The sequence below is a fragment of the Pteropus alecto genome, unplaced genomic scaffold (assembly GCF_000325575.1).
Source record: "Pteropus alecto unplaced genomic scaffold, ASM32557v1 scaffold94, whole genome shotgun sequence".
Taxonomy (NCBI): Eukaryota; Metazoa; Chordata; class Mammalia; order Chiroptera; family Pteropodidae; genus Pteropus; species Pteropus alecto.
The window spans coordinates 14,604,353-14,621,075 of NW_006437736.1; the positions used below are offsets into that span (position 1 = coordinate 14,604,353).

Below are 16,723 nucleotides of genomic sequence, written 5' to 3' on the forward strand. Positions count from 1 at the left end.
ATAGGCTAAACTTAAGTAATCAAAAAGGGTAAAAGGGGTCAAATGTACGGTGATGGAAGGAAATTTAACTTTGGGTGGTGAACACACAAATACATATGATGTATCACTGAATTGTACACTTGGTATCTATATAATTTTATTAAGCAATTTTGCCCCAATAAGTTTAATAAAATTTAAAAAATTTAAAAAATGAATAAAAAAAGGCAGAATTAGATAAATTGTGAACAAAGTTGATTTTTTTATCTTGTAGAATCAAAGGATTTCAGTAACTCTTTAGTGTAGAACAAATTTGCATTAATAACATAATTCCAATGTGTGGTTAAAATAGTTTTAGAAATAATTATGATTTAATTAATTATATAGAGGAATTCCTTTCAATTATTGTATCAGTTACTTTCAATACATTTTTGTGATGTCTTCATGAAATAATGAATTAACTCTTCCTTGTATTACTGTTTAGAGATTCTTTCTTTTATGAATTACGCACAAATTAAAATCTCAGAAAAAGTTAGACAAACAAATTTATCTGTTGACTGTTGTTAGATCATAAAAAGCCAGAGAGTCATAAAGAGGATCTCTATTTTCATTTGGGTACTCTCTTATTGTAAAGAGATAATAGAAATAATTTCTTCATTTGTGAACTGTTACTGAGGTGTGGGGGTGGATGTGTTGGGAAGGAAATGGAGAGACCTATTGAGGATACTCATCATCTCTTGGCTCTATAGACAGAGCATGTGTTCCTGATCCGATGAGGCCTCCTTTAGCCATGATCTGAAACAAAAAATCAGCAAAAAAGAACTTTTCTTGAACCTGACACAGTTTTCAACACCCTATTCCCCACACAACCTACTTTCGGTTGTTGAGTCTCAGCTGGATAGAATCAACCTCATGAAAAGTAAAGAATCAAGGGGAATATGGAGGAGAAAGCAAGATGGTAGTGCACAAGTAATTTTTACATTCCTGGCCTTATTAACCACTTTTGTCTACTAATAAACTCCAAATATATTTTGTGGCTTTATTCTTACCAGATAAGAGAAAATGAGCTCCTTTAGTTCCCCAGTGCCCTCCTCATTGATAAAAGGTCATTAAGAATAATAAAGACATGGAAGAAATATTGTAGAAATGCCTGATCATTTCATTAGAATTATCTTTAACATTTTATGTAATTTTTACATTCCTGGCCTTATTGACCACTTTCGTCTACTAATAAACTCCAAATATATTTTGTGGCTTTATTCTTACCAGATAAGAGAAAATGAGCTCCTTTAGTTCCCCAGTGGCCTGCTCATTGCGTATGTAGTATGCCTTGATGATCTGTGTTTGGCCACAGGGTAGGGTACCAGCCACAGGCTCCAGGTGAACATAACTCCCACTGAAGAAGAAAACATGACTTGTCATGTGATAAGTTCTTTTGTGTTCTTCTTGTATCCACACATAATTAAGACACAAATTAAGTTGCTTATGGTAGATCTGATAAAACAGAAAAACAAAGAATCAATATTGTATTGAAGTTCTTCGCTTTAGCTTCCCACCAAAATAGTTAAAATTTTGTGTCTTGCACTTTAAAATATACTGTGCATCAGTTGGTTTCTGCTGATGACCAACTAAATATATTTTCAACCTCTCAATTGCAGAGGTTAAAAGAAAATCATCTGTGCATTTGTCCCCTTTCCCCTGATTCTGACAACTTATCACTCATTTAACTCTTCTGCAGCTCAGAGCCTGAGGAACGATGCTGTCCCAATTAGAATGGTAAAAATCTTCAGATAATAAAAGTCCCTTTTAAGTTAATTTAATTAAAATCATGTTGTATATATTAATGCAATATCTTATTACTTCGTGGGTCTCAAAATTATTTATAAATAACCCTTAGCAAATTAACATCTATGACTCTTATCTTCATTGTGACTTCTGATTTTAAAGGCGAGTGTAGTTTTTGGACTTTTAAATCTTACATATGTTATTTAGTGGATAATTCCATTTATTCTCCCTGCAGTAGTTGCTCCTTAGCTTTTTTATGGGTGTACTTATTTATTTTATGAACTTTTTAGGTGTATTTTGTAGATCCTTCTGTTTGCTCTCATAATAAAGTTGCTATTTTTAAAATTATTGCACTTAACATCTGATTAATAATTTACAGTGCTGTTAACTCTATAAATATAGGAAAATGTCGAGTATAGGGACACTGTTCATTCACATTTTAATCCTAGGGAAGAGCAGGCATTCATTACATAGAAATCACTGACCATCATTACATATTTTTAAATTGAATTAACATGTGAACCTTGGGAAATGAAAATATGTCATTAATTTAAGCTGGAATCAATAAATTATAGCCTTTTACCATATATATATGTATTTAGATTACAAGCATAAAAGTTTTTTAGCTGTAGAAATCTTTTTATTATTTTCATTAGGCAATATATTAAGTAAGAGTGTGTGGAAGGTTCTGATCATTAAAAAAAAATCTTAGTAGACATGGAAAAACAACATAAAACAAATTACACTAATTACTTACCCATTGATCAACTGATATTGTTCAGGAAAATATTCAGTAAGTTTTTTTTGGATAATACATAAAATGTTAAAGATAATTCTAATGAAATGATCAGGCATTTCTACAATATCTCTTCCATGTCTTTATTATTCTTAATGACCTTTTATATCCCCAAATTTATCCCCAAGTTGGACAGCTCCTTATTTCTCTCTCTTAAACACAATCTATGTGCTTTTTCACTTCTGAGTACATGACAATTACTAAGGTTTCTCTTTGTCCTCAGGTTTGTTTTTCTTTCATGCTTATCATAATATAAAATTTGTTAGCCAATATATTGGTAGTATTGATTGAAAATTCTACAAGACCCTGTTCATTGGTAGTTGCATTGGAAAAATAATTGGCTTCCCTTGAGGAGATGAAGATGAGTTTATTGGGGAGGTGCATATTTTCCCCATCCACGAGAAGCACCTAAAGAAGATAAGTACTTGGTAAGTTATGTGGAGATAACACTCAGAGAAGGCAGAACTCATGGGAACAAACTGCTTTGTTGTCATAACTTAAAACCAAAACCAAAACCAAAAAAAAAAAAAAACCCAAAACAAGAAACAACTCTTCTATATTGACTACAAACTGTTTCCTTCCATTTGTATCTTCACGTGTTTCCATCTCCTTTTTATTATCTGGATCGTCACTTCTTTTTCATCTCCTGAAACAAACTACATAAGCAAATCTATGCAGGAATGTTTTATTTTGAGAAAAAAATTAATAATTACAAAACTGGTAAAATTATCTGTCAATATGAATAAAATAAAATATTATTATTTATTTTATTATTCATAAATTATATACCCTAAATATAAAAATAATAAAATAATAAAAGCCACAAACTACACACTATTATAATTCATATGTCTAAAATTAAAACCATTTGTTAAAAAGAACAAGAGATATAAAAAAGGATCTTGACAGCCATAAATTGAGAGTCACTTGTGAGAAACTCTCTTAAAATTCTGATGCTGGATGGATAATGGCAGAAATGTATTTATTTATTATAAAATGGGTAAGAGAAGAGGTTTAATATAATAACTAACTTATTTAACATTAAACAACTTTATTAGCCATATGTTCAAAAAAGAAATAGTACTTCTTATTCTGATGAAACTATAGTGTGTGTTTGTACATTTTATTAGTGATATATGCAAAATAAAGTTTCTACTTTTGTTTGGTTTCATGATTTTGGTCATATTAATTAATTGATAACACTAACTAGTTATGGGCTACATTATTGTGTCCTAGAATTAGGTACAATTGGATACTTCATTTACCTGTGAATTGCAATATACTTTACCTGTCCAAAGAAGGGTATTCCTCATCTAAAGTGTGAATTCACTTTCACAAACTTGAGTCTGGTTGCAATGTTTGTGATTTCACTTGCCCCATTTCCCGTGAGTACTACGTTTCATTTCATAACCTATATTGTTAATCTAGAACGAGTTTGTGTTTACTTTTTGGGTGATGCAGCCATTGCTGTTGAGCTGAGAAGAATACAAACGTTGATAAATGTCATACTGATTAAGACTAATAGTTACTAAATCTACTATTTTCTTTCTGCTACCAAGACAACTTCTTTGGGTTAAACATGGTAATGACCTTTAGGAACTTAACATTCATATTTGATCTGTAATCTCCATAGTTAGTCATTGAAATGAGAATTTTATTGACTAAGAATAAAAATTCCATTTTTGGTGGGGAATGTTTTGGGATAAGTTTACTTTGATGTCTTTTTACAGGTTGGTAAAATGTGGTAGTTGACTGGTTGTCAACAATGATAGCTTCTAGGAAGAACACTGTATACTAACCTGTTGACTAAATTCTTTACAAAGCTCTTGAATTTGACATTGAAAAGAATGAAATAATTTTCTGCACATACGCACAGTTGCAAGTCCTGGGACAGGTTTCCCATAGGTGTATCTATCACCAAAGAAATACATGAGGAACTGAGGAAGGGTATTTACATTTTCCACTACTAACCTAGCACAGGACAATTATTTTCTATAGTTCTCTGTACATCTTTATCATTTTAAACTTATATCAAGTAGAAACATGTCTAGAAAATGTCTCTATTAAGATATTATCCAAACTAAGCCTAAAGTTAGCAGAAGGAAGAAAATAATAAATATTAGAGCAGGAATAAATAAAATAGACAATAAAGAACAATAGAAAAAGATTAACCAAAGTAAGAATTGTTTTTGTGAAAAGATAAACAAATTGAAACATCTTTAGCTAGACTAAGAAAAAAAGAGAGGACTCAAATAAATAAAATCCAGAAGTAAAAGAGAAACACAAAATATCATAAGAGACTATTCCGAACAATTATATTTCAACAAGTTGGCTATTGTTGACTTAGAAGAAATGAATATAGTATCTAGAAAAATACAACCTACCAAGACTGAATCAAAAAAAAAAATAGAAAATCTGAACAGATCTATAACTAGTAATGAGATTGAATCAGTAATCCAAACCTCTCAATAAAGTCCAGAATCAGATGACTTCATGAGTGAATTCTAACAAACATTTAAGAAAATTTAATGTCAAATCTTCTCAGACTCTTCCAAAAAAATTAAAAAAATGAAGGAACATTTTATTTTATGAGGTCAGCATCACCCTGATACCTAAGTCGGGGGAAAATACTATGGGAAAAGTATAATCCAATATTCCTGATGAACAGAGATTTAAAAATTCTCAACAAGATACTAGCAAACTGAATTCAACAGCACATTAAAATGATTATACGCTATGATAGGTGGGATTTATCCCCAGGATGCAAGGATGGTTCAATATATACAAATCAATATATGTAATATACCACATTAACAGAATGAAGGATAATAATCACATAATTAGTAAATATAGAAAAAACATTTGACAAAATTTATGGTTAAAAACTCTCAATAAACTAGAAATAGAAGGAAATTATCTCAACACAATAAAAGCCATGTATAAAAATCCCACAGCTAACAACATACTCAATGCTGAAAGGCTGAAAGCTTTTTCTTTAAGATCAGAAGCAAGACAAGGATGTTGATTCATATCACTTCTATTTAAGATGGTATTGGAAATCCTAGACAGAACAATTAGGCAAGAAAAAGAAATAAGAAACATCCAAATCAGAAAAGAAAAAGTAAAATTAGCTGTTTGCAGATGACACGATTTTATATGTACAAAACCCTAACGACTCCACAAAAAAACCTGTTAGAACTAATAAACAATTTTTATAAAGTTGAAGGATACGATTTCACTGTACAAATATCAGCCATGTTTCTGTATATTAACAATGAACTATTTGAAAAGGAAGTTATAAAAACAATCCTATATATAATAACAATGAAAAGAATAAAAGACTTAGGAATTATATTTAACTAAGGAGTTGAAAGACTTGTGCACTGAAAACTAAAACTATTGATTAAAAAATTAAAGAAGACAGAAATAAATGGAAAGACATCCTGTGTTCGTGAATTGCAAGATTTAGTATTGTTAAGATATCCATACAAACAGCAATTTACAGATTTAATGCAGTCCCCAACAAAATCCCAATGGCACTTTACAGAAAGAGAGAGAGAGAGAGAAAAAAACAATCCTACAATTCATATGAAACAAAAAAAGAACTCCGAATAGTCAAAACAATATTTTAATTTTTTTGGACTTCAATTTATTCACCTAGTTCAATAGTTTCTTTAATGCTCTGCTGGATTTTTCTTTTTTAAAATATTTTTGTTAAAATATTGCTATCATAAAATGTTATATTAGTTTCAGGTGTATACCATAGTTGTTCAACATTTATATACCCAAAGAAGTGATCACCATGTAAAGTCCAGTAACTATCTGATGTTGTACAATGCATCTTGAGAAAGACCAAACCTGGAGGCACCATACCTCCTGACTCCAAACTATATTGCAAAGCTACTGTAATTAAAACAGTATGGTACTAGCATGAAGCCGAATATTTAGACCAATAGAATAGAATAGAAACATGAGAAAGAAATTCACGCATATACAGTCAATTGATCTTTGACAAGGGTACAAAGAATACACAGTGACGAAAGGGCAGTCTCTTCAAGAAATAGTGTTGGCAAAACTGGGTATCCACATGCAAAAGGGTGAAATTAAATCCTAATCTTACACCATACACAAAGATAAACTCAAAATAGATTAAAGACTAAAACGTAAGACCTGAAATGTAAAATCCCTAGCTGAAAAGCTTCATGACATTGGTCTTAGCAATAATTTCTTGGGTATAACCCAATAGCACAGGCAACAAAAGCAAAAATAGAAAAGTGGGACTGTATCAAATTAAAAAGCTTCTGCACAGCAATAAAGAGATAATTTACAGAATGGGAGAAGATATTTATAATATATGTATTTGATTAGGGGTTAATATCCAAAATATATAAGTAATTCTTATAATCCAAAGTGAAAAACAATCCAGTTTTTAAAAGGGCAAATAACTCAAATAGACATTTCTCCAAAGAAGACATGCACATGGCCAATAGGTATATGAAAAGATGCTCAACATCACTAATTACTAGAAAAATGCAAATAAAAACCACAATAAGTTATCACTTCACACCTGTTAGGTGGCTATTGTAAAGATAAGCAAAAGGTAACCAAGTGTTGGTGAGTATATGGAGAAACTGTAACCCATGCATGCCATTAATGTGAATGTAAAATGAGACAGTAGCTGTGGAAAACAGTATGGAAATTTCTCAAGAAATTAAAAATAGAGAGAGATTAATTCAGTGTTTAAAAATTTGTTCCTTTACTGCACCAAGAGGATCTATGCAAAATGCAAAACACTCTTAAAATTAGTTAGAAGAGAGATTAAAATTAAATCAATGTGCCATGAGGAAGCAATCAGGCAAATGCAACAAGTAGAACATTTACAGTTTATTGACCTATTCTTATAGGTCAATTACTATATAATAATAAACCAACAATATGGGAAAAAAGGAGGTTCTAGATTTTAAAAATTTTAAAATATTTAAAGATTTCCTATGTCCTGTTTAAAAATATTAGAAAGAAACTATAGCAAGAAGAATTAATAGAACATTGTCAAGTTTCATAATTTTTATAATAGGTGATGGGCACGTGAGGTTTCATTTTACAATTGTGTATCTAGCTAAATAATCACTCAAAATTGAGGCAAAATATGAAATTTCAGATGAAAACAATTTAACTCACATTCCACATACGGATATGTTCAGTTTTTCTTCATTGATACCGATTATCTTTGGGACCTGAACTTTGACCTCGAACTTGGGAACCACTAGTGATAGAGATAATGAAAATAAGGAGGCGGGTAAACATTTAATGGAAATACAAGTATTTTTATGTCTATAATTTTTCCCACAAAAATACTCTGAAAACTTACATGCATTTTTCAATGTATCAACTTTAAGATGACTAACAGTTCATGCAAAATCTAACTGATTTGGTGACCTCAGTGATGCTAACAAATGATGATGGTTCCACTGAAATAAGAATTTTGGTACTTGGCAAAATATAATTTACTACTGGAAATCACTAAGTTCTTATAAACTTCTGTGTTCACAGAATAATGATGGCCTTAGAAAAAGATAAAGCTGACTCTACTTCCAGTTCAACATACCCGTGGGAAATTCAAAAGATCTAAGTGAATTCACACTACAAATCAAAAGTTATGCCCCTTTCATCTTTCATAATCCATACCAAATTCCTCCACGGAGACGGGGTGCTCTATACTTCCGCTGGATTCCTTCTGTACCACCACCTTGTAGGAGCCGAGAATTGGCTCTGATGAGAGGGAAAAGGCTAATTGTTTGAGGTCACTCTCTAACTTGAGTTTCTGCCATTGTCTAATTCGATTTCTTTTTGGATTCTAAAGGTCAAAAAGAAGCATGAAGATAATTGTTTAGGCATCATAGCCTTTGACAAAACACATAACTTCGAGGGTTGTGCTGGTATTGCCATCAGGAGAGACAAACAAAGAACGAAGGTGAACCACAATACACTTGACATTTGAGAGTAGGAAAATTTTTGTTTGAAAATCTTTTTTAACAGTAGTTCATCTGTCTGAAATATTATCAGAACTTCCTCTTTAAATCACTGACTTCCTTATAAGATACTCTTTCTGATGCTTACCTCAAGGTATACCAGTGGAATCTATATGAAAAAAGGAAAGGAGATGTGGTTAGAATTTCTCCAAAAGCTATGATTTCAAACTTATAATCAAACAGCCTACTGAGGAAAAATAATATTTGTAGTAAGATATATCAAAATTTAAACTAAGACATAAAATAAGTGGAAATGCTTAGGGAAATCAGTAAATAGTTCTAAGAAAACCATAATATTTTTCTACAAAAATCACTGTGTTGTTATTTCCTTGAGACATATTATTGGTGAATAATTGTTAATATTTATTAATATTATTTACCAATAATATTATTTAGGTACTAAAATTCTCCTACTAAAGAACATGACTACACTGTTAACTTACATAAATTAGAAATGGATAATAATAGAGTTATATGTCATTATGATTTAGACCCAACAGGAAGAGAATTTCTAGAATTATTTGGTTAAAAGTAAACCAATAATATTTTTCCTGATTTTAAAATTGTCTAATATCTACCTTTTAAAAGTAGCTTTGTTTCTTTGCTTTCATATTGAAAGCTAGTTGAAGGAAGAGAAATACAATTAACATAAATGAAGACTTTATATATAATGTATATTATGTGATATATGTATAAATATACTCATATAATAAAATTATAATATATTTTATAATATTTATATATATTCACAAGAGGTGAAACTTTGATGCTTTAATTAAGCATAAACTCCTTCAGTGTATGGCTATGAAAAGCACCTAACTTTTTTATTGTGCCTCTTCATTATGCTTAATATAATGTGTTGAGATAAATACATGTAGCTGACTATTGCCAGACTGATTAATTACTGTTATAAGAGAAAGAGTTTTCTCATCTCTTACTACTCAATTATACCTTGTATAAGACTTTAGATTTCTGGTGAAGCTGGCACCCAGGGGCCAAAAGGAATATCTTTCATCTTGCTCTTTGTGGACATTCCTAGCCCACCTGGGGCAGTGCTCTCCTCCTCTCCACCACTACCCCCTGCCACCAAACTACAGATATTGAAATACTCACCAGTTCATTTAGGGGGTGAAAATTTTCATCCAGAGACATGATACAAAATTTTACTAAAAAAGAAATTCTCTGATAAGTCTCAGACATGAGAAAGCAGGTAATTGGGGTAATAAGACAGGAGGCTAAGAGATTAGGATAATGGTAACTTCAGCTGGAAAATCTGTTGAGCTGGCCCCTCCTTCATAGTGTTGTCCCAAACAGTGAAATCTCCCTACATACCTGTCTGTCCTGGTTTATAAATGGGTTTGTTTGTCTGGACAAAGATGAGACTTTGATCATTCTTTATGAGCACTGTGTTCCTCTTTCTGAAGTCTTGTGTTGGTCCCTTTATGTGGACAATGAAGACAGCCACCTCTGAAGAGGATGAGATCCTTGGGAGCTAAAGAACAAAGGATATACTGAGGAACCGCACAATCTTCTTCTTTGAATCCTTCATTTATTATTATTTTCTATTTCTGCTTTAGCTTCACCAAGGGCTAGGTAGGTATGCTTGTTTCTCTAGATATGAGTGAAGATATTAATATAAGATATAGTAGAACTATATCAGTAAGAATACCCATCAATGGAACCCAAATCCCCATATAGCTCACCTGAAATTCTTATATATTAAATTATACTCCTTTTAACTGAGCATATATATTCTGAAGGAATGGCGAGAAACATCTCTGAAAAAATATGAGAATATAGAAGCTAAGCATCTCAAGTTGGGAAACCTCAAGAGATACTGGATGTTTGCTTGGAGAATCTTGAACCATTTACACATTCTGAGGACAAAGACACCTTAACATCTGACTACAAGAGAAAAATTGTGCTACATTCTGTTTGTAGGCATTGTCTGACTCTGGCCTGCAAAAGATGGTTATATATCAAAGCTAGAAAACCCCTCTGACTATTGTATGATTATATAATTTCTGTGGCTAGTACAATTTTTTAGTAATTAAATTGAACTTTGGCAAGTAGAAAAATATTTCTCCCCTACTTTGGTAAAAAATCCATGCTTTGTACTTCAGTAGCTGAAAACTCATTCTCCTTAGTCCTTTCTGAAGCCCTCACTAAGATTCTTAAAGTCATTCTTTGGAACTGAAGACTAGCTGTCTATCATCATGAATCAATAAATGGAGACAGGCACCTAGTACTCACAGTAAAGGAGACACAGTGGAATAAGTCCTTCTCTGCCACCAGATCAGTGTAGAGGCTCCTGTTTTTTTTCTGAGACCCCAAAGAAGCATTTACAGTCACTGTCTCATTCAGGTGGCTCAGAAGGAGGCAGCTCTTCTCAGGGGTCCCAGTGTGGAGCAGGGAGGGGACCAGCACCATATACTGCCTGGGAAAGGAAGAAGGCTATATCAGAGAAAAATAAAGGCTAACAAGCATTTTCAACCATAGCTGTGTTTTCTATAACAATATGTATTTATTGTTATAATCTGTTCTACACCAAGGGTCAATAAATTAAGACAATAAGATGGAGGTGCATCTTACATGTTGGTGTAAGAATTATATCTTTTACTCATCAGTAGTGCCTCAGGCACACAGTCAGTCTACTGGAAGTTGACTTTGAAGATGTTACAATTTTATAGTCAGTTTTTGTTTTAAAAAGACTTAATACCGAAATTCCTGAATATATACCCATGAAAGTACACATATATAATAAATTGTAGGTGATTATTTACCTTATATAAAAAGATTTACATTAAAATGTCTAAATAAATATCACTTGTGCATGAACACCATGACTGGATTCACACAAATTCAACTGAAAGAACATCAGTGAACATATATCCATTACATGAAATGACATGTATGTATAGTGTGAAATAATTTTCTTAACAACACTGAAAAAAAGAATATGTGCTGTTTCTCTTAGGTTCCTTGGATATAGTTTAGACAAAATGCAATAACTTTATATCAACAAGTTTTAATTTTTATTAATAATTTACATCACGCACATACCAGACAAGTACATGCAGCATTTGATTCTCATCCTCCTTTATTCTCACTCTCTTGAGGTAATCAATATTAATATTTTAGTATTACTATTTCTATGTTCACAAATATATGCTGTGTCAAGCCTGTATCAGTGGATAAATTATCTTTTTTATTAAAAAGATAATTATATTATTTTGCAGTCTTTTTCACTTAAATTCTTGAATGTATTTAATTATTCTGAAGCATGAACAATTTTTCTGGGAGTTTCACTTTCATGTCTTGATGAATTCATTGATGAATTTTCTTTTTCTATAATATTTCCCCACCCATATTTTCCTGTCACAACTCGATCCATTGCATTATCTCTTTCATGTCCTTGAGTGCGAAAACATGAATCCCTGTTAATCTTCACACCTGAATCTACATGAGTGAGATAAAATCCCTGCCCTTTCACTGAATCAGCAAATTATGTATAAAATGTGAATCTTCAAAACTTTAGTGGTTCAATACTTGTAGGTTTAAGTCATTTATTTATTGAGTTAATTTGCAATTAAGAAAAAGTTATTTTTTTATTGTTATCCTTTCCTTTCTACTACCAACATGAACTCTTATCTTTTTAAAAGAATTGGACATATGAAAGAATTTTTTTTTTTTTTAACGTTACAAAGTTAGTCTGTGTGAGACTAGAAGTAGAGAATAACAAAGACAGTTTATTTATGGAACCTAGAAGTCAAGTTTGGTAATCCCATTCTCCAAGTGGTCTGCTTCAGGCCAGTAGTCTTGCTGTGTAAGTTTTAAATCGTTCCTTGGCAAAACTATATGCCATGAATCTTTAGAGCCATTTTTAAAAATTTGCACAAATACTAACATTTTGTTCTAAAGCAGAGAGGCTCAGGGCAGCTAAAACAATAGCCTTCCACAAGGTGTAATGCATTGATAGCCATAAAAACAACCATTTTGTGAGCATGCCATTCTGTTGCCCATTTCTATGTATCTTTCTCCTACACCGAATTGTGTCCCAATCTCTTTCTACCCAGCTCAGGAAGAACAAATTAGTGGAGAAATTTGTAGATTGATCAGATTGAGATATTTCTCTGCAAATTTTATTATTTCCCAGAAACTCTAAGTTAAACTTATCATTTCTTAGTAACTCCAGACAAGGATTAGGAAGTAGAAGATTACAAATTTTATCTGTGTGACCCCCAAACCCTTGTCTATGGCCTTATTGCCTCCCCATCTCCATATTAAATTGCTTATGTAAGGGACTTAAAAAATAAAGTTGTGGCTACTTTAATCCTTCATTTCCAAAGGGTTTATTTTCTCTATTTTTTAAACACTTTTTTGAGATATGATTGATACACAAAAAGCTGAATGTATTTAATATATATAACTTGATTAGTATGGAGTTAAGTATACACTCATAAAATCATCAGCACAATCTTTGTTAGAAATACATTTATCATTTCCAAAAATTTCCCCTTCTCTCTTTCATTATTATTATTGTTGTTGTTATTGTTATATTAATGAGAACACTTAACGTAAGATCTACCCTCAACACATTTTTAAGTATGCAGTGCAATATTAACTATAGTCTCTATAAAATATTATTTTTTACCTTACCATCCACACTTTTCCCCCTAGTTCTCTGATTTTAATAGGAAAGAAATCATCAGTATATTATAATTCTATTCAATATACTACTTTTATTCTCATTATCAGCCTCATTGAAATCACAATTAAGAATATATTTTATATTTGTTTCAAACAACTATTACACGAAGATTTGTTTAGTACTTATTCAATAGATATTTAAATTGGGACCCATCAAGGTTGTGTAATTTGTCCAGATTTCACTTATACTGAGCAACTAAAATGTTTTAATGTATTACTTAATCAAGGATGTTTGCATTTTAAATATTTGTCTTTGTAGGAGTGATTAAATTTTGCAAATGTTAAACTGATGACTTTTAATTTTCTCTTTTTCATCATGTTCCCCTGCAACCTCCATCATTCTGAGGCAGGGGAGAACAGTTACTGGGTCCTTTAGACTAAAAATTTCCAACCGCTGGTACCAGTCTGTATCCTGTTAGGAACCCGGCCGCACAGTCGGAGGAGAGTGGCAGGCAAGTGAAGCTTCAGTTATATTTGCAGCTGCTCCCCAGCACTAGTATCACCGCCTCAGCTCCACCTCAGATCATTAGGCATTAGATTCTCATAAGGAGAGTGCAACCTAGATCCCTCTAATGTGCAGTTCACAACAGCATTCGTGCTTCCATGAGAATCTAATGCCTGATGATCTGAGGTGGAGCTGAGGAAGTGATGCTAGTACTGGGGAGTGACTGCAAATACAGATTAACATTACCAGAGAGGTTTAATTGCACAAAGACCATATTAAAACCCTGTCAGTGAATGGCAAAAGACAATTGAGCTGCATCTGGTGGCAGGCTTTATAGTGCCAAGTGAGTTGATGTACTTCAATTGTACAGCTGCATCTGGTGGCATCTGATTTCGCATTATGATGAGTTGTATAATCATTTCATTATATATTACAATGTAATAATAATAGAAATAAAGTGCACAATAAATATAATGTGCTTGAATCATCCCGAAACCATCCCTCCCTGCTTCCCTACCCCCGCCCAGTCCATAGAAAAATTGTCTTCCTCAAAACCAGTCCCTGGTGACAAAAAGGTTGGGGACTACTATCTTAGGCAATAGCTCTAATTTATCATATCAAGGGCCAATTCTATAGGGAAAAGGTGAGGTTTTCTACATAGGAGGAGAAAATATCTCTTCTGTTTATGACATTTAGGCCACGGGGCTTGTTGTTCTTTGTTAAATAGTGGAAAAGATGTAAAATAATGGTTTTCAATGGGCAGAATAGTCCCACGTTGTGTAGGATTGAAAACAGACCGCTTCACAGTCTGATCCCAATAAATATCACTTGCTTCATCTAGTCAGCCTGTACTCCGAAAACTGAACAGTCCCATATATTTTCAAATGCTCTGAGTGAAATGCAGTGGAAGATGGTACCATCTATGGCTGTAGATGAGATAGAAGAATAATGAAAGAGACATGGATCCCTACTGGTTATTGGGAAATTGTGGATTAAAGAAGCCTGAACAAGGTAAGAATGTGAGTTGGTCAGAGTTCTAATTTCTGCTTCCTGTACTTTGGCCTAGAGAAGGCCAATTGTGTTAAGTGGATAAAGGTAATACATAGAGCAGAAGGTCTCTTTACTCCTCTTCCCGTTTGGTACTCTGGAGGCTGTCCTGTGTCAATCTGGACTGTAGCTACATCAGAGTCTTCTTGGAGTGCAGTGTGGATAGATAAGTGAGAGTTAGAAGTTTAACCTCTCTAGGATGCTTCAGCGCCTATATATTGTTATTGGACCCAAGAATTCCACAACTCTCCACAAGAAATGTAAAGACAGCTAGGTTAAATCCAGAGACCTTAAATGGGTGACTTGTATAGGTGACCCTACAGCACAAGCTGTGTTGGAGCAACAACCACAGAATTGGAGGTAGAATGATCTAGAAAGTTGGGAATTCTATGTGATAAGAAAGAGCTGAGGTGTGTCAGAGTCAACCAGAGAGAACTTCTAGGACTTCTTGGTTAAGAGACCAAGCTGAGAGAAATCAGATGGTTAAAGACTCAAGTGATGAATGTTAGCAGGTAAGGTGCTGTCTCATTGTGGTTTTGATTTGCATTTGTTGGCCATTTTTATGTCTTTCATGGAAAAATATATATTCAGGTCCTCTGTCCATTTTTACTTGAATTATTTTATTTTATTTTTTGTTATTGAATTGAATTGTATGTGTTACTTATATATTTTGGATATTACCCCTTTTATAAGATATATGGTGTGCACGTATATTCTTCCATTCCATAGGCTGACTTTCATTCTGTTGATTTTTTCTTTTGCTGTGAAGAAGCTTTTTATTTTGATGTAGCTCCACTTGTTGATTTTTGCTTTGTGGCTGGCACTTTTGGTGTTACATTCAAAAAATGATTGCCAAGGTCAATATTAAGGAGCCAAGTGTTATCCAAGTGTACTGATGATAAAAGTCTTTTATGTGGTTTGTATATTAACAGACTTTGAGTAATCAGAGATCATTTACAGGACATGATAAGTTTTATTTTTTCAGATTAAGTACACATTACATCTTGGCACATATTTTCCCAGGTAAAACTTTGCTCAACAATAACTTGAATCTTTGCAGAACTTTTGCTTTTAGTGCCTTGAATATTCCTTTTAAAAATGTTATAATATTAATTCAGATTACTAAATTCTATAAGAAAAATACCTGAGAATATTGCTCGAAAAGCATAAAGATAAATCTCACACTATTGCTATTTAAATAATGGTGACTTTTATATTTTTAAAATGACTAAGAAGAAAGGTCTTCAACAATACTTCTACTTTGTAGTAAATACTAATCAAACATTCCTTGAGGGGGTGTATCAGAACAGATTAAAATCTGCAAATCAGCATTTTCATCCAAACATGCATTGAAGTCCAGCAACAGTAATGACACATGGATTTATTTATGATTATAGGAAAAATAAACATGAAAATTTTTCCTGTAGAACTTTAACAAAAAGAAGAGATTAATCTTTTTGAGATAATCTATAAGCATGGTAGAGGGCTAGAAGCGGAGAACTGTACCCCCTGTCTCAGATTTTATTTTTTTGTGTTTCATTGTTAAATTAAACTGTATGGAAATACATAAAACAAAAAGAAAATTTCTTACTTTCTGTTTCCTCCACCCAATCATTTGGAACCTGTTCATTTATTTCTTCTGACTTAAAAGAAAAAAAAGAATGAAGTAAATAAATCGTGCCAATGAATGAAAAGATATTATTTTAATTGGACATTATGGTAGTTTCCTAGGACTGCCATAACAAAGTACCGCAAACTGGGTGGCTTAAAACACAGGAAATTTATCCTCTTATAGTTCTGTAGGTTAGAAGTCAGAAATCAGGGTATTGGCAGGGCTATGCTCCTTGTAAATTCTCTAAGAGAAAATGTTTCATGCCTTTCTCTTAATTTCTTTAGTTGTCAGCAATCCTTGGTGTTCCTGTCTCTGCTTTTGTC

The 16,723-nt window shown here is 32.5% G+C and overlaps 1 protein-coding gene across 1 annotated transcript in view; it reads right to left on the reverse strand.

Annotated features, from left to right (window-relative positions):
* Nucleotides 1-11,210, reverse strand: part of LOC102895759 (pregnancy zone protein) — a 30,528-nt gene extending 19,318 nt beyond the window's left edge. The window contains 14 exon segments of the mRNA XM_015591459.1: nt 535-598; nt 704-771; nt 1,243-1,482; nt 2,816-2,965; nt 3,846-3,954; nt 3,956-4,032; nt 4,357-4,468; nt 7,736-7,820; nt 8,243-8,411; nt 8,675-8,695; nt 9,700-9,752; nt 9,919-10,078; nt 10,840-11,023; nt 11,179-11,210. Of these exon segments, the coding sequence (XP_015446945.1) occupies nt 535-598; nt 704-771; nt 1,243-1,482; nt 2,816-2,965; nt 3,846-3,954; nt 3,956-4,032; nt 4,357-4,468; nt 7,736-7,820; nt 8,243-8,411; nt 8,675-8,695; nt 9,700-9,752; nt 9,919-10,078; nt 10,840-11,023; nt 11,179-11,210 (1,524 nt within the window).
* Between the last annotated feature and the right edge of the window lie 5,513 nt (nt 11,211-16,723).